Source organism: Eumetopias jubatus, unplaced genomic scaffold (assembly GCF_037043125.1).
Source record: "Eumetopias jubatus isolate StellerSeaLion01/CBP00866 unplaced genomic scaffold, mEumJub1_p1.0 scaffold_12, whole genome shotgun sequence".
In the NCBI taxonomy this organism is placed as follows: Eukaryota; Metazoa; Chordata; class Mammalia; order Carnivora; family Otariidae; genus Eumetopias; species Eumetopias jubatus.
Genome location: NW_028274818.1, coordinates 102,574,565 through 102,598,394, shown reverse-complemented (window position 1 = coordinate 102,598,394; position 23,830 = coordinate 102,574,565). Strand labels below are relative to the sequence as shown.

The following is a 23,830-nucleotide window of genomic DNA, read 5'->3' as shown; positions in this document are numbered from 1 at the left end:
GCACCCGGGCGGGCCAATCGGCGCCTGGGGCTCCCCGGGGTGGGCGGGGCCGGCCCAGATCACTGCGCTCATTGGCCACCTGGGGGTTAGGGGAGGGGCCTGCGCCGGGGGCTGTTGCCCTGCTGGCTGGCCGCGGGCTGGCGGTGGCGGTGGGGCGAGGGCGCGACGGTCGGCGCCCGGGTGGCCTGTGCCACCGGTACGCGTGGGCGGCGGGCGTGGTCCCAGTGCCAGTCCCCAGGTGCACGGGGGCTATGGGCCCTAGTGTGTGTTCAGAGGCGTGGGCAAGTGCGGGGACACGCGGGCGGGGGACGTGCGCGGAGGAGCGCCCCGGCCACCCGAGCCTGACGCGTGGGACGCCCTGCGTAGGTGTAAGATGAATGAATGAACAATCGGACGAACTTAGCAAACAGTATGTCTGTTTGTGTTAGAGCCACCTGGACCCAGAAGGAGGCAGCGAGAGCCAGGGCGGTCCAGAGTTTTGGGGACCATGCTTTTGAGTCTCAAAGACCGGGCTTATTTTTGAGGACTTGCTTGGGAGGAGGGGGTTTTCTCAGTTGTCACCTCACTTAGGCCTCCTACCTCCCCCGCGGTGGGAACTTGGATGAGGCCCTCAGGTTCACAGAGGGAAAATTACTTGCTAGAGGTCACCCATTTGGCCCAGGCAGAGCTAGGCTTGGCCTCCCCGGGACTCCGTGAGCACAAGCCTTTCCAGTAGGGGCACCATCCTTCTCCCAGACTGTGTCCAGAGCTGAGTTTCTAGAATCCAAATCCACCCCTTCGTGGTTTTCTCCCAGATCGAGAGGTCACAGTCCTGGGGCTGGCACAGCCGCAGCTGGCCCTGGTCATCTGTCTGCCCCGGAGGGCACTGCCCCAAACATCACGGCACACTTGGGTCCCAGACCCAGCTTCACCCCTCTCTTGCCGGTCACTCTGAGTGGCTCTCTGATCTTCTATGAGCTGGTTCCATTTCATCACCAGCAAAGAGGGAGCAGCGACACCTGCCACAGATACACAGGAAACATTGTATGTGTGGGTGCCTAGCACAGGTTCTATTTTCTCTTACCTTCTGTTTTCTTTCCCTATTTTGTTATTTCAACAACACACGCACACTTGGCCAAATGGAAAAGATGTTGAATGTTTACAGTGCTTTCAACCAAAAAAAAAAAAAAAAAAGAAAGAGAAAAGAAAGAAAAAAAGAGGGGCACCTGGCTGGCTCAGTCCATAGAGCATATGACTTTGTCTGGGGGTTGTGAGTTCAAGCCCCACCTTAGGTTTATTTATTTTTTTTTTAAGATTTTATTTATTTATTTGAGAGAGAGAGAGAATGAGATATAGAAAGCACGAGAGGGAAGAGGGTCAGAGGGAGAAGCAGACTCCCTGCTGAGCAGGAAGCCTGATGTGGGACTCGATCCCGGGACTCCAGGAGCATGACCTGAGCCGAAGGCAGTCGCTTAACCAACCGAGCCACCCAGGCGCCCCCCACCTTAGGTTTAGAGATTACTTTTAAAAGATGCTATTGGGGGCGCCTGGGTGGCTCGGTTGGTTAAGTAAGTGTCTGCCTTCGGCTCAGGTCATGATCTCAGGGTCCTGGGAATGAGCCCTGCATCGGGGTTCCCTGCTCAGTGGGGAGTCTGCTTCTCCTTCTGACCCTCCCCCTGCTCATGCTCTCTCAAATAAGTAAATAAATAAATCTTTAAAAAATAAATTAAAAAAATTAAAAGATGCTTTCGGGGTGCCTGACTGACTCAGTTGGTAAAGTATACAACTCTTTTTTTTTTTAAGTCTTTTTTTATTTATTTGACAGAGAGAGCACAAGTAGGCAGAGCGGTAGATAGGGGGAGAGGGAGAAGCAGGCTCCCCGCTGAGCAGAGAGCCCGATGCAGGGCTGGATCCCAGGACCCCAGGATCACAACCTGAGCTGAAGGCAGATGCTCAACCAACCAAGCCACCCAGACGCCCCTAAAGTATGCAATTCTTAATCTCAGGGTTGTGAGTTCGAGCCCCACACTGGGCATAGAGCTTACTTAAAACTATATATATAATAACAATAAAAAGCAAATAAATGTTTTCAATGAAAAGTCAGTCTCTCCTCTCTCCCAGCCACACAAATTCCCTCCCCCAAGGCATCCACACCCCTGATTCCTTGCACAGCCTCCTGGAGACAGTCTCTGCCTACGAGGCCGCAGCAGACATATGTGTTTGTCTTTTACACGCAAATAGTAGCTAACAGGTTCCACTTACAGTTTCTCTTACTTTATCTTGGAAAGCCATACATATTTATACGTTAAAAAAATTCTCATTCTCGGCCAACTGCCCAGTTTTCCAGTGTGGACGTACCATCATCCCTTTGACAGGTCTCCTGTGCGTGGATGGGCCGGCACGCTTTCACCAAACAATAGCATGGCTCACACATCATTTTGTACGTGAGCAAACGCAGCCAAGGATAAATTCCTAGAAGCGGAATCCCTGGGCCAGAAGACTTGTGTGTGTGGGATGCAGATTTCTTGCTGCGGTAGTGGTTCCGATGTCCGGCGTCCGCGGCCACCGACCTACAGGAGCGTGCCAACTCCCCCATGTCGTCCCTGGCATGCTCCCTCGTCAAGCTGTGATCTTTGTCGACGTCATCTGTGGGAAAATAATGGTTCCTCAGGGTACTCGGGGCTCTTTTTTTAGGTAGTTTATCAGGGCCTTCATCAGTCTTCATGGTCCCTGAGATTTGCCCCCTCTGCCTTGTCATTCTTCAGGCATATCCCAACCCCCACCCCTGGATTTGGGCCAGGACACTTGGGGAGTGAGAAGCAGCTTTGTTGGCTTTTTGGTAGACTGGGGGCTCCCTCCCCGCCTCCCCCCACTGTGGGCTGTTATGGAGGCCTGGTTGGTGAGTGGGGGGCAGGAGGGCTTCCGCCAGGTCTAACGTTTGAGGGTTACTGCAGGCTGACCCCTTCCCTAGGTTGGAGACACACACACCCCCCAAGCAGAGCCGGGGAAGCCCAGATTGGGCTTCTTTTGTCCACTTCAGGATCCAGCCTTGTTCGCCTCCGGTGCTGGGGAGCTCACCTCCTCCAGAGGCAGCTCTGTCCATCTTCAAACTACTGCAGCTGTGAGCAAGGCCTGCCCCCCCCCCACCCCACCAAGCTACCTTGAAACCTAAACCGTGGATGTTCTTCCCAGAGCCTTCGGCCTACTCAGCTCCAAGCCAGGCTCCCCAACCCTGCCATGAGCTCTAGATCCCACACTGACCTGGTGATTGTCCCTAGAAAGCCTCCAGTTTGTCATGGGCCTTTCTGGAGTGTAGCTTCCGGAGAAGGGTTGGGCCTTCCTGCTGTGCTGTGCTGCACAGACCAAACATGAACAGACCAAACCCTCCCTTTGTCTGGGCACTAGACCTTTAATGATGCCCCCACAACCCCCTTAGCTTTTTTGGGCCACGCTGCCCTAGTTTCTGGCTCCAAACAACAGAAACCAGCTCTGAGTAATTTAAACAGAAAGGGATTCTTTACAGTGTGTCACAGATTCTCGGGGAGAGCCAAAGAACCAGGCCCAAAGGGTGCACCCAGCCAAGAACAACGCCCCAAAACACATGCCAAAAGTGGCTTAGTACAGACACACCCAGCGCTGGCCCTAACCATGGACCCCTCATCTCAGGCCAACGCCGGACGCCAGGGTGTTGCTGTCCCAAGTACTGCACCATGGCACTTCCCCTCGTCAGCGCAGGGCTGGGAAGACCAATGACAGTGCCATCAGTACCTGTGCGGGGAGGGACCAACCTCAGAAGATGGGGCGGGGGAGAGGGAAGAGGGCCCTGGATAGAGGAAGGGGGTTCAGGTGCTGGGTGTCCCCAGGAGTGACGACACCCACTGCAGGGGCTGGAATTGCCACATTGCCCCCCGTGAGTGATATCTCTTTAGCACCCACTAGATGCCACCTGCGCAACAGGCACCCGCACAGTTTTCTCATTTGGTTCGAGGGAGGGACAACCTGTGCGGGAGGTGCCGTCACCCCCTTTTCCCTGAGATTCCCGTGGGGTGCTCGGCATCCTGCAGCACGCTCCACTCCAGCAGGAAGGAGGAGCCTCTGTGGGGGTCCCCTGCCAGCAGGTGTCAAATTCTGCCTCCCGCAGTGCCATTCTGCCCCCTCCACACACGGTCCCTGCTGCCGACACGTGAGTAACCCCCACCCCTACCCGCCGCTGCCTTGGCCTTGGCCCTGCAGCCTGGGAGCACTGCCCCAGAGCACGGAGACTCCCGGGGAAGAGCATGGTCGACACGGAGGATTCAGCCAGGGAGGCCAGCCAAGCTGTCAGCCTGTTCCCAGAAACCGGTCTCTGGGGAGGGGTGAGTCAGAGGGCGGGGCCAGGAGGGGAGCCCAGACCTGGCTCCACTGCCCCGTCCCGACCCTTCCTCTGTGGAGGGCTGCAGAGGAGACCCTTTTGCTGAGCAGACCACTGCCCATGGTTCCTATCTCCCTCGTTCATTCAGTCATGCACTCAGCCACCTGCTTAGGTATTCAGCATTCATTGAGCACCTGCTGTGTGCCAGGCCAAGAGAAAAACCAGCCGTGGTGGTCCTTGCCCTCAAGGGGTTCACAGTTGAAGGGAAGAAATGGACGTAAAGGGGTGGGTAAGTGCTAGAGCAGAGAAATGAATGGGGGTATGGAGGGGAGCGGGGTGCTCAACAGATCTCACAGAGAAAGTGGCATTTGAGCTGGGTCTGGAAGGATGGGGGGCATGTCTGATATGTGGTCGCAAGAGGGAAGGGAATGCTCCCCATGGAGGGAGCAGCCTAAGCCAAGGTGGGCAGGTGTGATGAAGCCTGGGGTGTTCTGGAAACATCCAATCGGGCGGTGTAGGAAGCGAGGGAAGTGAGACTGGAGAAGCAGATAGGAAGCAGCCGATGATGGAGAGCCTTGACTGTGGGGAGTGCTCTGACATTTTCCTGGGCAGGGTTTGGAGCAGGGGAGTCACGTGGGTGGACGTGGGTGCTGGAGATGCAGTAGGCTGACATTTTGAAGTGTTAGCATGTGGGTCTCCTTCCCACCCTGAACTTCCTGTGCCCCGAACCCACGGGGTCAGTTGAATGGAATATCTCCGCCCACATATTTTTAGGGACCCACAAAAGTGCTTTAATTTCTTTCGAGTCAGAAGCAAAAAGTGGATATAATAGCGATGAATATGTAACAAATGAATCCAGCCCGGATTGTATTCATCGTTACACCAAAGCAGTGGTAAAATATGGGGTAAGATCTTGACCCACGCCGGTCAAAGGTGCCCAGGGCTCAGGACAGCCGGTGCTCCCTGGCACAGGAGGGAGGGAGGTAGTGCTTGAGTTTCAATTCCCAGCACATGGGTAATATTGGAAGAAGAAAGTGTTGGGAGTTACGGGGTCTGGGGCTTTGAGCTTCAGGGGAGCCTTGGAAGGGGCGGCAGGACCAGCTACCCCTCCAGCCTCCACAGGGATGGGGAAAGAGCCTTAGACAAGGATGAGCCCCTTGGGTGCTACCCCAGGGAGGGGTCGGATGTAATATACAGCGTAGTAACTACCGTTAACAATACCAGGCTGTGTACTCGTAAGGTGCTAAGAGAGTAGATCTTAAAAGTTGACATCACAAGAAAAAAAATTATAATTATGTGAGGTAGTGGATGTTAACTAAACTCCTTCTGGTGATCATTTCACAATATACACATGTGTCAGATCATCATGTTGTACACCTAACACTAACACAGGGTGGTAAGTCAATTATATCTCAAGAAAACTGGAACAAAATTGATTAAAATGCACCCATGCCAGGTTCCTCAAAAAATTAAAAACAGGGGCGCCTGGGTGGCTCTGTCTGTTAAGCGTCTGCCTTGGGCTCAGGTCATGATCCCGGAGTCCTGGGATTGAGCCCCGTGTCGGGCTCCCTGCTCAGCAGGGAGCCTGCTTCTTCTCCTGCCCCTCCCCCTGCTTATGCTCTCTCTCTCTCAAAGAAATAAATAAAATCGTTTTTATAAAATTAAAAATAGAATTACCACACGATTCATCAATCCCATCTCTGGGTATATAACCAAAAGAACTGAAAACAGGGTCCTGAAAAGATATCCGCACCCCCATGTTCATGGCTGCATTTTTCACAATAGCCGAGAATTAGAAGCAAACTTAATGCCCATCAACAGGTGAATGGACAAAGATAATGTGATACACACACACACACCTTCACACGCATGCAATGGGATATTATTCTGCCTTAAAAAAGACGGGACTCCTGGGGGCGCCTGGCTGGCTCAGTCGGTAGAGCCTCTTGATGTCGGGGTCGTGAGTTCGAGCCCCACAATGGGTGTTAGTGTTTACTTAAAGAAAAAAAAGAAGGAAATCCTGTCACATGCTCCAACATGAATGAACCCTGAGGCCATCATGCTTAGTGAAATAAACCAGTCACAAAAAGGCAAACACCGCATGCTTCCTCTTATATGTGATCCCCAGAGTCAAGTTCTTAGAAATAGAAAGTAGGATGGTGGTTGCCAGGGGCTGGAGATGGAAGGAGGGGGGCATGGGACTTGTTGTTTAGTGGGTATAGAGTTTTGGTTTTTGCAAGATGAGAAAGTTCTGGAGGTGTATTGCACAACACTATAAATACACTTCACACTGCTGAGCCGTGCGCTTAAAAACTGGTTCTGATGGTAAATTTTAGGTTACACGTGTTTTACCACAATTTTAAAAAATGCAGCTATACCCCAACTCTGTATGTATATTTTGGCCATAAAAATATTTGAAAATGATGTTATAACTTAGCTTCTGAAGCTATTTTGGTACAAGTCACTCCCGTGATTTTGCTGCTGGTCCTGATTTTTCTACAAACATCATGCATTCTTGGGAATCTTGGGGATTTTTCCAGAGTGAGAAAATGTGACCTACAAATTGTTTTCGTGCACAGTGACATGTTTTAAAATACTACATGCAGCAGCGAGCGAAGCTGACATAGTGTGACATTTGGAAGAAATTTAAGTAAACGTTTATTATCTTTTTATATTTTGGGGTTTTATTATTTTGGAGCCAATGCATTTCCCCCAACTGGATTGCATGGATTTGCCTGAGCTGGAGGCCCCAAGCCCACAGGGCCCCCTGGGGACAACTGTCACTGGTGCCTGTCCCGTCCACTGGGAGGAGACAGGCCAGGAGCGGAGGGGGCTAAGGCATTACTGTTAGTTAGGGGGAAGCCGAGAAAGTGGGTCAGAGGAAGGAGCAGGGAATGGGGAGACACCTGGGCAGATATGCTGAAAGAGGTGAGGACAGCGCCCACACGAAGGTTAGAGGGGCCCAGCTGTGCCCCCACAAAATCTGGGCGCAGGACTCTGGACTGAGCCCGGGGCCACAGGGAGCCCTAGCAGGCTCTGGGCCGGGTGACAGCAGTGTGCTGAGAAATCTGGACTCGCCAGCAGTGAGAAGCCCGGAGGGGCAGGCTGAGAGGCTCTGTTCCCAGCCTCCCCCTGTCCCCCGCTGGTCTTGACATGCCACCCACCCCATGTAGGAAGAGAGCATTAACTACAGGTTTTAAAACCGAGGCCCACAGTGAAGAGTGTGGGCCCTGGAGCCTCAGTGCTGGGTTCAAATCCTGAATCCACCACTCCGATAGGATTTGCTGTGTGATTCTAGGCAAGTAACTCTACCTCTCTGGGCCTCACTTGCCTAATGTATAAAGTGGGGCAGCGGTGGCTGCGCCCCAGAGAGTGGCTGTCACACTCATCAGAGCAGGCTGATGTCACCAGACCCGGGGAGACACCTTCCAATGCTGAGCACTTGAGGGACATTCTCTCTTTGGCGCCAGGGGCTGTTCATGTCATCTGCCTTCTATGGCTGAGGAAAGCACAGGCCAAGCCCTTGGTGTGTGGGGGCCGGCCCTCATCACCCTGGATCCACACCACAAGGCTGGGACCGAGTGCTTTCCACCCAACGGGCCGCAGAGTCACTTCGATGGACTGCCCACTCCTTGCACGGCCCCGGCCTCCCTGAGGGGACAGAGAAGAGACCCCGGCTCAGAGAGAAAGACAGAGAGACCTAGATGGAGAAAAACAGAAGTAGAGAGAGTGAGAGAGACAGGAAGTCAGAAAGAGAAAAGACAGGAACCGAGAGGCACCATCCTAGCCCCCGGACTGAGGTGGGGGCAGAGGGAAGGAGAGTATTGCCCCCCACCGGTTCTCCCCAGGGACCCCTTGTTGGAAGGGGAGTTGGCAACAGGTTGCAGGCCCCTCTGGGCATCCCAAGGTGGCCGAGAGTGGTCTTGGGCAGAAGCCAACGTGGACAGAGGCAGGCACAGGGCTGGTGACAGGTGCCCTGTGGGCACGGGGACCCTAACGGCAGCAAAGGTGGCTGCCAGCAGGGAGCTCAGAGGCCCCTTTCTGTTAACCCCCTCAGCCTCCGCCCCTGTGGGTGAAAACTACTTTCCCACCCCCCAAAGTGGGAAACTGAGGCATGGCAAGACGAGTGAGAAACCAGGAGCCCTGGGTGTTGAAAGTTGAAGGCTGGCATTCCACAGTCTTGGGTCCAGGAGCCACCAAAAGCACACGCTTCCTATGGAAGGTAGAGGTGTTCCCTGTGGGCTTCCTGGAAGAGGAGGCCCCAGGCTGGCCTTAAAGGAGTAGGGATGGGACCCGGAAGTGGGCGTGAAGGGGCCAGGTCCAGGTCTCAGGGTGCCCCCCTGGGCAGAGACGGCCCAAAGTTGTGGGGACAGCATGACTGCGAGGAGCCCCTGGCTCAAAGGGCCCTGACCGGGCCTCTCCAGGCTCCAAAGAGAGAGGGATGTACGCGTGAGACAGGGACTTGGCTTGAGAGCGAGGAAACTGCGGCCAGAACATAAACCTGCTGTGGCTCCTGGCGCCACCGCCTCCCCACTCCAGCTCGGCACGGGCCCCAGGCTCGGCTGACAGGAACCAGGAGTCTTGGGGTGAAGAACAGAGCCACAGGGTGGGGGTGGCGGGGCACGGAGTGGGAGGTGGCCCCTGGGTCTCAGCCTGACTCCTGCCCAGAGAGCTCCTGCACACCCTTCGCACACCAACACCCCTCCGGGCAGTGCTCCCCATCACCCCCTTCTCCTCTCATGTAGCTCAGGGAGGGCCCCCTGGCCTCAGCTTCCTGGGGTCCCCTGCCCTAGCTGCCCCCAGCACGACCCCCACCGTCCCCCTACACCTTCTGTGTGACTTCCTCCCGCTTCCCCTGCTGGGCCCCACACACTCTCTTCCTGACCCACATCTCTCTGGCCTGAGCCTGGGCGAGGGGCAGCCAGGCTGACGGGGTGAGCAGGGCAGCGGGGGGACCAGCTCCTCTCAGGGGCAGGGCCTCGGCCGGCTCGCCTCTGTGGCCGTGGTGCCATTCAGTGGGTGCTCCTTGGACGCTCATGAATAAACAGAGACTAAAACACACACATCTTAAGTCAACAGCTGGAAGGATTTTTACACGCGCCTACGCCTGTGCAACCCTCACCGGGGCCAAGGTCTAGAACATTCCCAGCCCCAGGCTGGCTTCCTCGTGCCCCAGTCCAGTCACTGCCACCCCCAGGGACAACCTCTGTCCTGACAGTTAGTCTTGTCTGCTTTCTGACCTTTATCTGGATGGAATCCTACAGAATATTCTCCTCTGTTCCTGGCTTCCCACGATCTCCTTCTCCGTTCGCCCGTGGAGGGGCACCTGTGCTGTGCTCAGCCTGCGGCGGTCATGGATAAGGGTGCTCTGAACTAAGTTCTTCACGTGTCTTCTGCGGGACACGAGCGCTCCCTTCTCTCGGGGAAATACCTTTGAGCAGAATCGCGGGGTCCTAGGGTAGAATCCTGAACAGGTCAACTCTTAGGGCCCCTCCCCGGGCATTTCACACCTTCCCCCCAGCGCCGCACCCCCCCCCCCCCCCCGCCAGTCCCCAGTGGACCCACCAGATGGCCCCTCTACCTCCCCCCAGTGGCCTAGTAGTGGAAACTCCAGCTACTTCAGCCTTGTTGGACAGAGCAAGGCAACTCCCAGGGCCCCCCTGTCACAGCTGAAGGGCCCCCTGGATTGGTCGGCAAACACAGAGCCCTTCCTTACCCCGAAGAGGACACAAAACTGTTCCATGAGCTCCTCTCATGGCACTTCAGAACTGTCTACTTGGGGTCTGTCCCTCTGTCCTGGCCACCCTTCCCCTCCCAGGACAGGGACTGTGGCTAAGCTCTTCCTGCCCCCAGTGCCCAACATGCAGCCTGGGGAGCACAGCAGACAGCTGGGGACACAGAGGAAGGTCTAGAGATGAACGTCCCCACCCTGGGGACCAAGCCTGAAGATGTAGACCCAAGGTCCTGTCTGTCTACTGCCTTTAACGTCTTGGGTCCTTAATGCAGGCCTGGCATCCCTCCAGGGTCAGAACCTGTTCACCCCTTCACCCCTGCCAACTGAGCCTTAGGCTCGGGGCAGGTGAGGTAGGGACAACCAAAGTTGTGACAGCCCACCCCCCAAACAACCCTGGTGGAAGCAGGTGAGCCATGGGGAGAGAAGAGGTCTCTGATATTCTTGGAGACTCCCCGGGGGCGCCCCGTGGCCAGTCAGAGGGGCTGAGCTATGGCCCTGGGGCCACCGGCAGTCGGGCTCCGAGACCAGAGGTGCGGTCGCCCCCCCCACCCTTGGCCTTCAGCCCAGACCCAGGTTCCTGACTTCCCAGAAGTTCATCTCCTGAGTGGAGTTCCGTGCTTTGCTCTCATTAACCTCCTGAACCTTTCAGAAATCAGTGGAAAAGCCCGCCCTCATCCTCCTGCTGCGGAAGCTGGGGGTGGGAGCTGGGGAAGGTAAGGGGACCATCCAGGCTGCTGTCCAGGTCAGAGGCGGGGGTGGGAGAGCTGGGCACCCCTGCCTCCCCTCCAAGACCCCTGCAGCCCTCCCCCCACCCCTGCAGCCGAACTCTGAGTCCCTCTCTGACTCACCGCGCCCTCTGTGTGTGGCGTTGGCTGGGCTGGACTGGAGGGACCAGGGGTGGCTGACAAGGCTGAGTCTCCTGTCTGTTTCCACTGCTCCCCATCTGTCTCTCCTGGCCCCTTCACCCCACCGGGGATGGATGGGGACCCCCCCCTTTGTGAGCAACCAGGAGATATTCTTAGAGTCCTTGATATTCGGTGGGGGGAACAAATAATTTGCAGTGGAAGGGGTCACAGACGGCCACAGGAGAAGGGCGCCATTCAAGCTGGGCTTGAATGACCAGGAGGGTTTGGGCTCCCCGTGAAGGTGGCGGGAGGCGGGAACAGCAGCAGGAGGGCAAGGGGAACATCAGGCGTGAGCTCTCGGGCCATCAGGATGGCACAGGGACCTCGGACCTGACTCTGGGCAGCTCCAACCCACCCAGCAAGCAGAGCCTCTGGCTCCTGCAACAGCATGTCTCCAGGGGGACCCCAAGAGCACCTGCTTCTTGGCCTGGGACTCACCAGCGGGTCCTGGGACAGTGGAGGAAACCACTCCCTTGGCTGGACTGTCCTCCTGGGGAGAGGCCTCCCAATTGGGTGGCTGGGACCCCGGAGAGACCCGTCTCTCAAATGGGGTTGCATTTTTGTGCCCCAGGGTGGAAACATCCCCCAGGAAGCTTAAGTTGGTGGGGTCAGATGCAGAAGCAGCCCACCCCCGGACTCTAGGACTAGCTGATCCTCTCCAGGGCCTCAGCGCCCTTCCTACCTGCCTGGCTTCTAGCACCCCCAGGCCTTCAGACCTCTCTGTGTGAGCCAGCATTCCCAGCAGAGCCCTAGGTCCCATGCCAGAGATGGGGTGCAAATGCACATTTGCAGGGAGTAGTGGGAAGCTGCCTGATTTCCAATGACTGTCCGCTTGGGCCACCTGGGTTCCTGCTGCTGGGGACACCTGGGGTGTGGATGGGGGCCAGGACATGGAGATGAGGAGACTGGAGGCTGCGAAGGGCACTGGGAGAAGGGCCCATAGGCTCGGGGGCTCGGGGTGGTGGGGGAGTCTCCCTGGACCGGCTGGGCTGAAGCAACAGGCTGCGAACAGTCCCCATCCCTGCCACACATTCTCTCCCTGCCTTCTCCTTTCTGCTCCATTTTTGTCCTTTACCTGTCCTGAGCCCAAACCCAGAACAGAAGCCAGCTTTCTGAGAAAATCAGAAAATCCATTTGACCTGGGGGCTAGAGGACCAGGGAACCAGGAGGAGGTAGGGGGCCAGGGGGCAGCTCTAGGTTTGGCTATGGGGGGCGCATGGTGGCCTGGGGGCCTCTGGAATATCCATTCAGAGGTAGCCAGAGTTCCTGTCCTCCAAGACTCAGGGATGGGCTCCTACAGAATCCCCTCTGCATGCCCCCACTCTGGCCTCAGGCAGCCCTCTGTCTGGCACAGGACTTTAAGATCATCTGTCTGCCCTTCTGTCTGGTCTGGAGACCACAAAGATGGGGAAGGGTTTGATTCCACAGGATTCGCCCACAAAGGTGGCCTATGCCCTTCTGTGATATCATGATATAATAAGAAATATGTATTTGATCTTTGTTCCTGATTCCTGGCACAAAGCTCCTAAAACTCTTAGAATTTTTTTGAATGTTAGGGGTGACAAGAACATCTTTTTTTTGAGTGAGAGAGTATGGGGGTGAGGGTAGGGGCAGAGGGAGAGAGAGAATCTTAAGCAGGCTGGGCGTGGAGCCTGACACTGGGCTTGATCTCACAACGCTGAGATCATAGCCTGAGCCGAAATCAAGAGTCAGACGCCCAACCGACTGAGCCACCCAGGCGCCCCGAACATCTTTTGTTTTGTAACACACTTCTTTCAACCACACCTGAGTCCATGCGAATGAGGTGACCCTCATAATGAGGGGCCGGAAGTTGAGTTCCATCACCAATGGGCAATGATTTCATCAATCGTGCCTACGTGAGGGAACCCCCACAAAGACCGTAGATGATGGGGCTCAGAGAGCTTTTGGGTTAGTGAACACGCTGGGAGGGTGGTGCACCCAGAGAGGGCACACAAGCTCCACACCTTTCCCCCCTACCTCACCCTATGCATCTCTTCTAGTCAGATGCTCCTGAGTTGTGGCCTTTATAAGCCGGTAATGGTAAGTAAACAGTTTTCCTGAGTCCTGGGAGCCGTTCTAGCAAATCATCCAATCTGAGGATGGGGTCACGGGAATCCCTGTGTTGTAGCTGAGTTGGACAGCAGTGTGGCTATCCTGGGCACCCAGGGCCTGTTTCCAGTGTCTGAAGTGGGGGCGCAGTCTTAGGGGGCCGAGCCCTTTACCTGTGGGGTCTGCACCAACTCCAGGTAGTGTCAGAATTGAATTAAATCCTAGCACGCCCAGTTCGTGTCCGGAGACTGGGAGAATCGGTTGGTGTCAGAAGTGCTGTGAGTAAAACAGATCCTAGTAATCCTGTGAGTCTATTCTTGGCCCTTCTCTGTCCTGCTCCGGTCCCAGGAGGCTGGTCACGGACCACACCCCCCAGAGCCCCCTGCCCTCTGGCTTCTGGTTCCGTGAGGTCATTTGGAGCCACCAGCATAAGGGGTATTTCTTCCCCCCACCGAAACCCCGCGCCCTCTGGTGGTTGCGTCCTTAGATCTAGAGCCCCTGCTCCTGCTGGGCAGACCCTCCCCCAGAACTCCTGCTCACGGGTTCTGGAAACACCCGCTCCCTCCTGTGGGCCCCTCAGGTGCGGGAGCGCTGGGTGGCCTGGGTCAGGGCCCTCTCCTGTTGGCTCCCTTAACATGCTGACCACACCTTTGTAAACGTTCTCAATTGTCCTGCCAAACAGCTTACCATCTGTTTCCTGACAGGCCTGACCCTACAGGGCGTCAGTTTGTGCAGCTCCACCCCCGCTTTTTACATAGAGGGAAACTGAGGACCAGAGAGGGTAAGCGATGTGTCCAGAGTCACCCAGCCCCAGGGCTGGGGCTCCTGGCTGCTCCACAAAGGCGATGGAGAGGCCACGGCTGACCTAGGCAGGGGGTGGGAGCCTGTTTGCCCCCCTCCCCTCCCTGCCCCTCCCAGCCCGGCTCCCCCATGGTCATGTGAGCATTTCCTCCAGAGCAGGAACTGGATGTGTCTGCACCAGCTAGTAAACCAGTTAGGGCCATTTGCACCTCCCGGAGAGAGGCACCTGGGCACCCAGCCAGCACCTTCCTTCCCTGCCCCTGGCCCCAGAAGCACGTGGCACAGGTTGCCCCCTCAGCCTCCCTGCCATCCCTTACCCTATCCTCAAGCCACCCCAAATCTGCCCATCCACCAGCCCCTGGTGGCTTCCGGGCCTTTGCACATGCTGTTCCCCCCACCTGCGCACCCTTCCTGTGTCGCCTGGCACAGGCCTGCTCCCTCTCCAAGGCCACACCTGCCCAGAAAGCCTCTTCTGTAGCCTCATCTGGATCTCTGGCACCTGCATTCTCTCCATTCCTTGAAGCGCTGGTGTTCCTCTCCTCCCCCCTACAGTACGCTGCAGCTTGAGGGCAGGACCCTGCATGGGGCATCTCCCGCTCTGTGGAGCCTGGCCCAGAGTGGGGCTCATGATCACAAATGCTGGGCGCCCCAGAATTAGATTTGGGGCCAGGGTCAGCTTCACCTGCACGACCTGCCCCCCACGCCCAGAGTGAGCCTCAGGCTGGGTGTGAGGCTTAGAGGCTCTAAGCCCTCCAGCCAGAGGGGGGCCACCGGGAGGGCCAGCTGGAGAGGGGACCACAGGGAGGATGCTGGGGGGATGGACAGCCAGTGCCGGACACTCGCAGGACGGGATGGACACATTGACCTCACTGGTTTAGCGTAACCTCGGCCCAGGGAGGCCAGTGTAATCATCCTCATGTTCCAGAGAGGGAGACTTGAGGCCAGAAGAGAGGCTTACCTGCATCCAGATGACTCAGCTAGCCTAGGACCCCAGGTCTCACCCCTGGTGCTATATCCTCCTGAGTACCTGCCCCTGCCCCCAGGGAAGCTTGGGATAGGGGTTCAGGGAGACTGCTCAGGTGTACAACAACACAGATGTGCAGGGGGCTGTTGGGGACATTTATTTCTGACAAAGACAGGCCCAATTTGGCGCTAAGGACACCCTCCCCCCACCCTCACTTGGAAGCACTCTCCTCCCCGGGGCTCCAGAAAAGGTAGGGCGTGCCCCCAGCCCAGGATCTGTAGGCTGGAGTCCCCCACGGCCGGAAGGCTGATCACGTGGTGGGTGTCATATCTTCTCACGCACACCGACTGCTCAGGGCCCGAAATGGGAGTGCTCCCACGGGTGTCATAGCTTCAGGGGAGGGGAGAGAAGGTGAACTTAGGGCCTGATCCAAGTCCCACAGCTTGGAGCTCTAGGCATAGGAGCATTGGGGAAACTGAGGCTTCACTGGCCAGGCTGGCTTAACCAAAGGGAACCGGGCTATTCCTCTAAACTTCACAAATCCAGCTGTGCCCTCCCAGCGCCCCGACTCTCCTCTACTCCCTGCACCCCAGGATCTGCCCATCTCCCCTGATCGAAGCCCTCCACTGGCTCCTCTGGCTCTCAGGACACAGCCCTTTTCCTCAGCTGGGAATCACGACCCCGCTTGCCTGGCTGCCAGAAATCCTCCCCCACCCCAGACACCCCCTCTCCCTCCCAGAACTGCTCTCCTCCCCTCCTCCCCAGATCCGACCCAGACGCCAGGCTTCCCCTTTCCTCTAGGAAGCCTTGTGGGTACCCCCGGTTCACCAGGCCCCGGCATCCGAGCTCCGGATGAAGTTTTGAGGCAAAGCTCAGCTCTCGGACTAAAAGCAATTCTCCTCTACTTGGGTGTATCCCGCGGGAGGGTCCGCTGTGAGCCCCCCACTCGCAATTCCGGCTGTTGCCGCCAGGGGGCGAGCGGTGGGCGATCCGAGAGCGTGGGCACGCCCCTGCCACCACCGTCCCCCACCCGGGCAATACGCAGGCAGAGAGGGACAAAGGAGGAGGGGTTCATACATGCACACACACTCCCCATGACCTGCTGTCTTCTGGGCGGGGAGGGGGAGGGGCATAAGGGGTGGTCCCGGGCAGAGACCCCACCTCTCCCAGGGGGCCCAGACCCTGTCCACCTACCAGGTGTAGATGAGCAGAGCAGGGAGGGCAGTGAGGAGGACAGCCAGCAGGACGGACAAAATGGCAATGCTGACCACGGTGCCCGCGCTTTGGGGCCCTGGGGCAGCCTGCAGTGCCTCAGCTGAGGGGCGGGAGGGGGGTCCCCCAGGCAGACAGAGAAGGGCAGCGAGGAGAGACCTGACCTGAGCAGGGGGACCTGGACCAGCCTCCAGACCAACCATCCCTTGCCCCAGCTGGGGGCCCCCCACACTGCGGGAGGGCACCTGCAGACAGCAACGTGGTAATGGTGCCTCTGATGGGGGCGCTGGCCCATTCCCCCCAGCCCAGCCCATCCTCGGGAGCCCCCCAGGCCCCGGGGTCCCCAGCCCCAGTGTTCAACCTGCTCATTTGGCCACTCCCATACCTTGCTGCAGGCGGGTCTTACTGGACCACTCTGTCTCAGCCACAGGTCCCCTGTCCCTCATCACCAGGAACTTCACTCTGAGAAGTAGACCCAGGCCTGGGGGTGAGGCCTCTGGCCCTGGCACCTGTCAGTCTGACCCCTTGACCCCCAGTGCCTGGAGAGTGGGGGTGGGGGGGGAAGGAGTGGAGACTGGGCCTAAAAGCCTGCCTTAGAACCCACCAGAAGGGGCTCCGATTCCAGCTGTGACATTTCCCAGCTGTGTAGCCTTGGGTGCATCTCTCAGCCTCTCTGGGCCTTAATGTCCTCATTTAGGAAATGTGTATGGAACGATCTAGATCCCCAGCACCGAACATCAGTGAATCAAGCCCTGAGTGAGGGGAGATGGGGCTGCAGCACACCCTGCCTGGAAGGGGAAACCACCCGCGGGGCCCAGAAGGCCCATGGGAGCAGAGGCCCAAGTAGGGGGGCCCTCTGCCGGAGAAAGAAGGGAGAATTCCCCAAGGCCTCCCTACCCTCAGCTGGGAGCTGCCCCAGCTGACGTTGGGGCCCGGGAGGTAACTCACCGGTAGGGGCCCGGGCCCGGCAGGGGCGCGTTGCAGCCCCGTTTGGCCGGGAAGCAGCTGGTATCATTGCCAACGCGGAGGACCCGGAGCTGGTTCCCAGTCTGGTTGCCCAGGTAGAGTGACCGGTGGGCCATCAGCGTGAGGTAGTAGCCCCTCTGGGTGAAGTCAGCGGGGGCTGGGATGTCCTCCACCCTCCGTGGGGCAGTGAAGTTCGGGGTGGCTGAGGGTAGCCGCAGGGCAGATGGTGTGGGCTGCAGGGGCAGGCTCCCCCCTTTCCCGCCAGGCCAGACAGCCCCCCTGCCACATCCCCTGCAGACCTGCCTCCCCTCCCCCCACACCGGCAGCTCCTCCCAGACCTCCCGCCCATTTCACAGAGGGAACACCAAGGCCTGCGCCCCACAGCACCCACCGTTGCTGTGGGCCACCACCAGCCAGATGGCGTCCAAGTCAGAGATGTTGAGGTGACTGAACTGGCCCGTTGGCTGCTCCAGCGTGAAGGTAGACTGGGTGAGTGTCCCTGCCAGGGTGGGGCTTGCGAGCTGGGGTACATAGCTGATGCGCTCTGGGGCAGGTGGGGGGCAGACAGAAGATGCTCAACAGGACAGCCAAGCCCCCACAGCCCAGTCTGAGGTGGGAGTCATGGTCCTGGAAGCCCCAGTCTGAGGGAAGAGCCATGGTCCTGGGAGCCCCAGTCTGAGGGAGGAGCCATGGTCCTGGAAGCCCCAGTCTGAGGGAGGAGCCATGGTCCTGGAAGCCCCAGTCTGAGGTGGGAGCCATGGTCCTGGAAGCCCCAGTCTGAGGGACGAGTCATGGTTCTGGAAGCCTCACTCTGAGGGAAGAGTCATGATTCTGGAAGCCCCCGGCGGAGGGAAGAGTCATGGTTCTGGAAGCCCAAGTCTGAAGGGGGGGTTGTGGTCCTGGAAGCCCCGTCTGAGGGGGGAGGCACAGACTTGATTTGGGAGCCCCGATCTGAGGGAGGCATGGAGGCTTTTCCTGGAAGCTTCAGTCAGACACTAATCAGGAGGGCTTCTTAGCAACTCTGTGCCCATGGGACATGGGTGGGTGGCCTGAGTCCAGCCAATGCCCTCTGCCTTGCTAGCCTACTAGGGATAGGCACTGTGGGAGGTCAGGAGGGAGGTCCTGCCCCACCTGACGCTGGGGTCCCTGCCGTGGGCAGGGCCTGGGGAAGGCATGGAGGCACAGGAGGCCCCTCCCCCAGCAGCATACACAGTTCTGGGGAAAGGGTCTTAGGCCTGGTCGGGGTGAGACTCAGATTTCAGGGAGCCTGAGCCTGCGCCTCAACCCTAGACTGGACTCGACAGAGCCCAGTGACCTTGAGCTCTGGCACTCTCTGGGCCTCAGTTTACCCACCTCTCAAGTCCCTCCAGCTCCACCCACATGGTCCAGGTTGGTTTGCTTGAGGAGAGGAATGAGTGGCTTGGGGGGATGGGGGGGAGACACAGGAAGGTCTCCACCAAGACCCCAGGCCCAGACGTGCACCCCCCGGGAGGTGTCCTGGCTGAGAGGGCAGGATATCCTCTCTTCCCGGCCCAGGGCTGTGCCACCTCCCACCCTGCCCCAGGCACCTTCCCCTTCTGGATCTCGTCCCCCTCTCAGGCCCTCACAGCCTCACTTGGGGAAGGGCAGCCTGGGCCCCCGTGCCAGAGACGGGGGTGGGGGCAGCACAGACTCAGGACTCAGCCTCTCTGTCCAGAAGGCTCCCCTGAGGGCAGTGCCCCTCCTGTCCCCGGCTCCCAGCACTGGAGGGCAGCGGAAAGGGGAGGCGGCTTTCCCGCCCGTCTCCAGAGCCCTCTCCCTCTCTCGGTTCTGTTCAGCATGAATCATTTCCATTTCACTCAGCTCCAAAGGATCAGGGCTAGACCTCTCCTTCCTCAGAGCGCCCACTTCTGTCTCTGAGGCCCAGCGCACCCTGCATACAGCAGGGACTCAGTGTCCGCTAGACAAGGGAGAAGGAGGGGAGCAGCCCAGATGGGGGGCTGCACCTCTAAGCGCCTCCAGTTTAAGAGCCCACAGTGACCTGCAGCCACCGGGGAGAGCTTCGTTGGGGGCCTTGTCCTTTAAACCTCCGCTCGGGGACAGGAAGGAGAGGAAGGAGGGGAGGCCCTGGCAAGAATGGACAGGGGCTCAAGAGGCGTGGGGATGAGAACCCTAAAGAGAGGGAGGAAGCATTGCTCACTCTCCTGTCCTGGGGAGTGGGGACAGGTGTCTGTCTTGTGACCTCTTTGGTGGGCCATCTCCCCTGAGCCACCCAGGACCCCGTCCCCAGACTTGGGGCTTGGGAGGCAGCTGGCTCCCCCTTCACTCACCCAGGCCTGTCCCCCACTGGAGGACGGTCAGCAGCAGCAACAGCGGCAGCAGCCGATACCGACCCCCACCGAGCCCCATGGCCAGGCCGAGCGTCCGACAGTCTGTCTGTCCCAGGGTCTGTCCGCAGCGCCCCCGAGCCTCCGCTGACTGCCGGGGGGTTGGGGGGGGGATTGAGGCGGCAGCTTCGGGCACCTCCTGCAGCTCCTCCCAAGGTGCCCCCTCTTCCCAGACAACTGGTTGGACAGGTTTGGGGGCAGAATCTGCTGGCCCTATGGGTTCGGCATCCCAGGGAGGGGTCTGAAGAGAACAATCAGTAGCTGCCACGAGGACAAGCCCGGACCCTCCCACCCCTGACTCCAAGCTCCAGGTCCAGGTAGCCCCAGTGACAGTCGGCCAACAGTCCCAACCTGGCACCTAGGGCTCCCCACAGTCCTCCGTGCTGAAGGGAGTTACCCTCCAGGGGCTTGTCCAAGATCACCCAGCCAGCCAGGGCAGAGCCTCTGTGAGACAGTCACACCCAAAGGCAAGCTTGGGGGCACTCCCTGCAGCCTGGGCTCTGGAAGGGAGAGCTCCCCAACATCGCCCTTCCTCCTCTCTTTATCCAGGTGACCCATCCTCTCTTCTTCCTCCAGCTCTGGCCGCTGCCAGGACTGGGCAATTCTTCCCGAGACAGAAGGGTCCCAGATGGGGTCTGGGGCCAGGAGTGGGGGTGGGGCTGGTGCCAAGCATGTACTCACCACATTTCACCTGGATTGGAGCAGAAGCCCCTCATGGAGCACCCCCTGCCCCAAGCACCAGCCCCCCTCAGCCCAGCCTCTGCCCCTGGCCAGAGCCACCCTCCTAAAACCCAAACTCCTTTGGGGAGTACTTGAAAAAACATTTATTTATTTACTTATTTATTTATCTATCCCCCCCCGAAAGATTTATTTATTTATTTGAGACAGACAGAGAGAGAGAGAGCGCACAAGTGGGAGAGGCAGAGGCAGAGGGAGAGAGAGAGTCCCAGGCAGACTCCACACTGGGCACAGAGCCCAATGAGGGGCTCGATCTCATGACCCCAGGATCACGACCTGAGCCAAAACCAAGAGTCAGACACCTAACGGATTATGGCACCCAGGCGCCCCTAACACACATTTTTGAAACAATTATAAGTATTCTCTAGTTATTATAATGCATTTACATGCTATTTGATTGCCAGCCCACATACACTTGTTTTTTTTCCCCAAAAGTACTTAAACGGTGCCAATTATATATTACAGTGAACTTCAAAAGAGGTAAATACTCCTACCAACTATGTAATTGCCTGGTAGATTTTTTTTGTGACCAACTCTACTCGGACATGCTAGCAGAGCGTTTCTGATTTTTCAAGATTTGAAATCACTGTATTTCCATTCATGATTGACTCAGCTCCACCAGAGCAAAAGCTCAGGGAAGGCGGATGAGGTCAGGGTGAGTCTGGGTGAGCGTGGGGGGAGGCTCAGCCAAAGGGCCACCCAGACGACCTCTTTAAGGCTCCTGATGCTCGGCCCCTCTGCGCCTTGGCTTAGGCCAGTCTCTTCCCCAAGGGCCCTGCTACCCAGTGCCTTTCAGTCCTAGCTACCCAGGGGTTGGCACTGCCAGAAATGCGCTCTGGATGGCCCTGGCACCTCCCCTAAATGCTCGCTGGGCACCTGGCCCGCATCTCTGTCTTCCGATCGCTGCAAGGTCCCATGCTGTTACCTCAAGTGCATCCCTGCACACACCTGTGTTCTGCTCCGGCTGACAGCTCCGTGAAGCGGGCGCTGGCCCTTCTATACTCGCAGGGTGCACAGAGGGCTGAGAGTCTGGGAGGGGCAGAGGCACCCAGCCCTTGGAGGGCTTTCTTTAACTCCCCAGCTCCTCATTTTTTTTAAACATTTTTTTAAAGATTTTATTTATTTATTTGACAGACAGGGAACACAAGCAGGGGGAGTGGGGGAGGGAGAAGCAGGCTTCCCGCGGCTGGATCCCAGGACCCTGGGATCATGACCTGAGCCGAAGGCAGACACTTAATGACTGAGCCACCCAGGCGCCCTCTTTCTACCTTTTAAAAGGCGTTGAGATTCAAATGAATAAATAAAATCTTAAAAAAAAATTTTAGAAAGGGGGAGCCTTTTTTCCCTCTTCCTGCCCGTGTCTCTCCCTCTCCTGCCCCTACTCCCAGAAGAGCTCCCGGTGGTAAAGGTGAAATATGTTTTTGTTTTTCATAAGGAGCCCCTTTCAACCACACCTGAGTTTATGTTAATGGGGTGACAGTTGGAAAGATCCTAGGTAACCCCAGGACAGGGGCTGGTGGCCAAGGGAGGCAGCCTGAGGAGAGGACTGGAATTTTCTGCCCCATGTCCCCTACTTCCAGAGAGGGAATTAGGGCTGGTGGTTGAATGAATCCCCAATGGCCAATGGCTTAATCAGTTATGCCTACATAATGAAGCCTCCGTAAAAACCCTAAAACTGGGGCACGTGGGTGGCTCAGTCGGTTAAGCGTCTGCCTTCAGCTTAGGTCATGATCTCAGGGTCCTGGGATCGAGCCCCACGTTGGACTCCCTGCTCAGCAGAAAGCCTGCTTCTCCCTCTCCCTCTCCCTCTGCCCCTCCCCACCACTTGGGCTGTCTTTCTCTCTCTCTCAAATAAATAAAATCTTTGGAAAAAAAAACTAGAAAAATCTAAAATACCTAAAAAATCAGTCCTTTCCCTGTTGATTTGAAATGCCGTTTTTGTACACCACGGACAGAGGCAATTCTCAGTGACCCCTCTCAGCTTAACCCTGGACAAGCTCCCAATATGTTCCAGGGGTGTCCACAGCCCACTAGGGGTACCACTGGCTCAGTTGGTCCTGCCAAGCACAGGTATGGGGGCTCCTTCCCAGACTCCCAGGCCTCCAGGAGTCCTCCCTAGTCCTGCAAGAATCATCCTGGGGATGTCGCAGGTGACAGCGTGGAAGCCAGGCAGCAAGCGCAGGCTCAGCCAGGCTGGGGGACGCTCTCTCCCACGTTCCGACAGGACCCTGGTCAGCGAGCTGAGGGCCAGCCCCCACTTGGGCACAACTGGACGTCACCAGCGTCAGCAGCTCCCAGCCGTGCCACGATGTAGCCACAATGATGACAGCAACAAGAAGGACCAGGGCCGACCCAAGGCCAGAGACGCCACCTCGGCCCATGGCCATTTTCCTACCCTGGGTCCGTGCTGGGACTTCGGCACAAGCTCAGGAGGGGAGAGAGAGGCCACACAAATCGACCAACATCGGACCCACAGCCCGAGAGAGTAGACACCAGGAACCAGAGTTGCTAGAATTCAGAAAACAAAGGAGTCTGACGTATCCTATATCCTACACCTCGAAGCGCACATTCATGCCTGATTCGTGTGTGTGTGTGTGTGTTCAGGTCAGCTTCTCAACTTTCTGATTCATTTCTTGGATCAATCTGTCTGTATGGGTGTCAGTATCAGGCCATTTCAGCCACAGTAACCTTATCCAACGTTCTACTCGACCACAGTATAAAGGATTTCCCCCGAATATACCGATGGCTGCATCGTTATTTGACGAATGAGTCTTTTCTCCATTAACAGTAACTCCCCCACTGTGTCCCCAGGGCTGAGGCACAAATTCAGCTACTATGGACCCCTCCCTGCTCTGTGTATCTGCCCAGTTGGTCCATGGGTACCATCTTGTTTTATAGTATCGGGCTGACAATTACCTTGTTGTGGCCTCACCTCAGGGCAGAGCCCAGCTTCTCTGCTGTGTCCCCTCTTCCTGGTCCAGATGTCCCCAGCCCCAGTGAGTCTCAGTGTGAAGGGTGTTGGCCCAGAATGCCCAAATGGATGGGGTTGGGGGCATGCCAAGCCCTAGGGGATAGTCTGTTCCCAAGGACCCACCTTGCCTTGTACCTTTGGGGTGACTCATGGGACGAGGTGGGGCTCCACCCACCCCCGAACACAGAGCAGGCCAGCTAAAGGCTCCCAAAGGCCCACCCAGCTCCATTCACCAAACAAGGCCCCAGCTCTATGGCAACCATCACACCCTGTCCCGTGGAGGTGCACAGGGAGAAGCGCTGGCCCTTCCAGGGGCCAGGCTCTTTCCCCCCTCCCCCCTGTAGAGCGATGTCCCAGATTTGCAGTCTGGGGCTTTCTCGTGTAGAGAGGGGAAGTGCAGGTTACCCAGTCCCTTCCCCCTGCATCAGCGTGGCCTTGGGGCCGCTCACCAAAGCCTGACAGAGACCCATCTGTGCCAATATCAAGGGGAAAAGACCCCAGAGTTCATGAACCCCACCCTGGTCCTGAATCTTTCTACTGCATGGTGGTCCAGCCCCTCCCAGGTCTGCTTGAACACCCCCCAAGACAGGCAGCTCACCACCTACCTGGTCTAGTTAAAGCATCACACACCTGGAATCATAAACCAGAAAGCTCTTTCAGTAGGGGAATGCCTCCTTTGAGTTAAACCTCACGATTCTGGGGCCAAGAGGCAAGTGACCCCGGCTCACCCTGACCCACCTAAGCCTGGGGCCAAGTCCTCCCTGCTCTGGGCC

The 23,830-nt window shown here is 57.5% G+C and overlaps 1 protein-coding gene across 1 annotated transcript; it reads right to left on the bottom strand.

Annotated features, from left to right (window-relative positions):
* Positions 1-86: 86 nt before the first annotated feature.
* On the bottom strand, positions 87-19,370 carry LOC114214395 (uroplakin-3b-like protein 1). Its single transcript, XM_028110011.2, has 7 exons — positions 19,292-19,370; positions 17,374-17,526; positions 16,965-17,184; positions 16,402-16,478; positions 15,999-16,119; positions 15,020-15,194; positions 87-185 (listed from the first exon to the last, which is right to left on the bottom strand). The coding sequence occupies exons 1-7, from the start codon at positions 19,368-19,370 to the stop codon at positions 87-89; spliced, it is 924 nt and encodes a 307-aa protein (XP_027965812.1).
* Between the last annotated feature and the right edge of the window lie 4,460 nt (positions 19,371-23,830).

Excerpts from the sequence above, each read along its gene's own strand:
- LOC114214395 (XM_028110011.2), bottom strand. The coding sequence starts at position 19,370 with ATGGGGCTCGGTGGGGGTCGGTATCGGCTGCTGCCGCTGTTGCTGCTG. Across the intron at positions 16,479-16,964 it reads CCGGGCCCGGGCCCCTACCG|AGTGAAGTTCCTGGTGATGA; the intron begins GTGAGTTACCTC and ends TCTACTTCTCAG. Across the intron at positions 16,120-16,401 it reads TAAGACCCGCCTGCAGCAAG|CTGAGGCACTGCAGGCTGCC; the intron begins GTATGGGAGTGG and ends CCCGCCCCTCAG.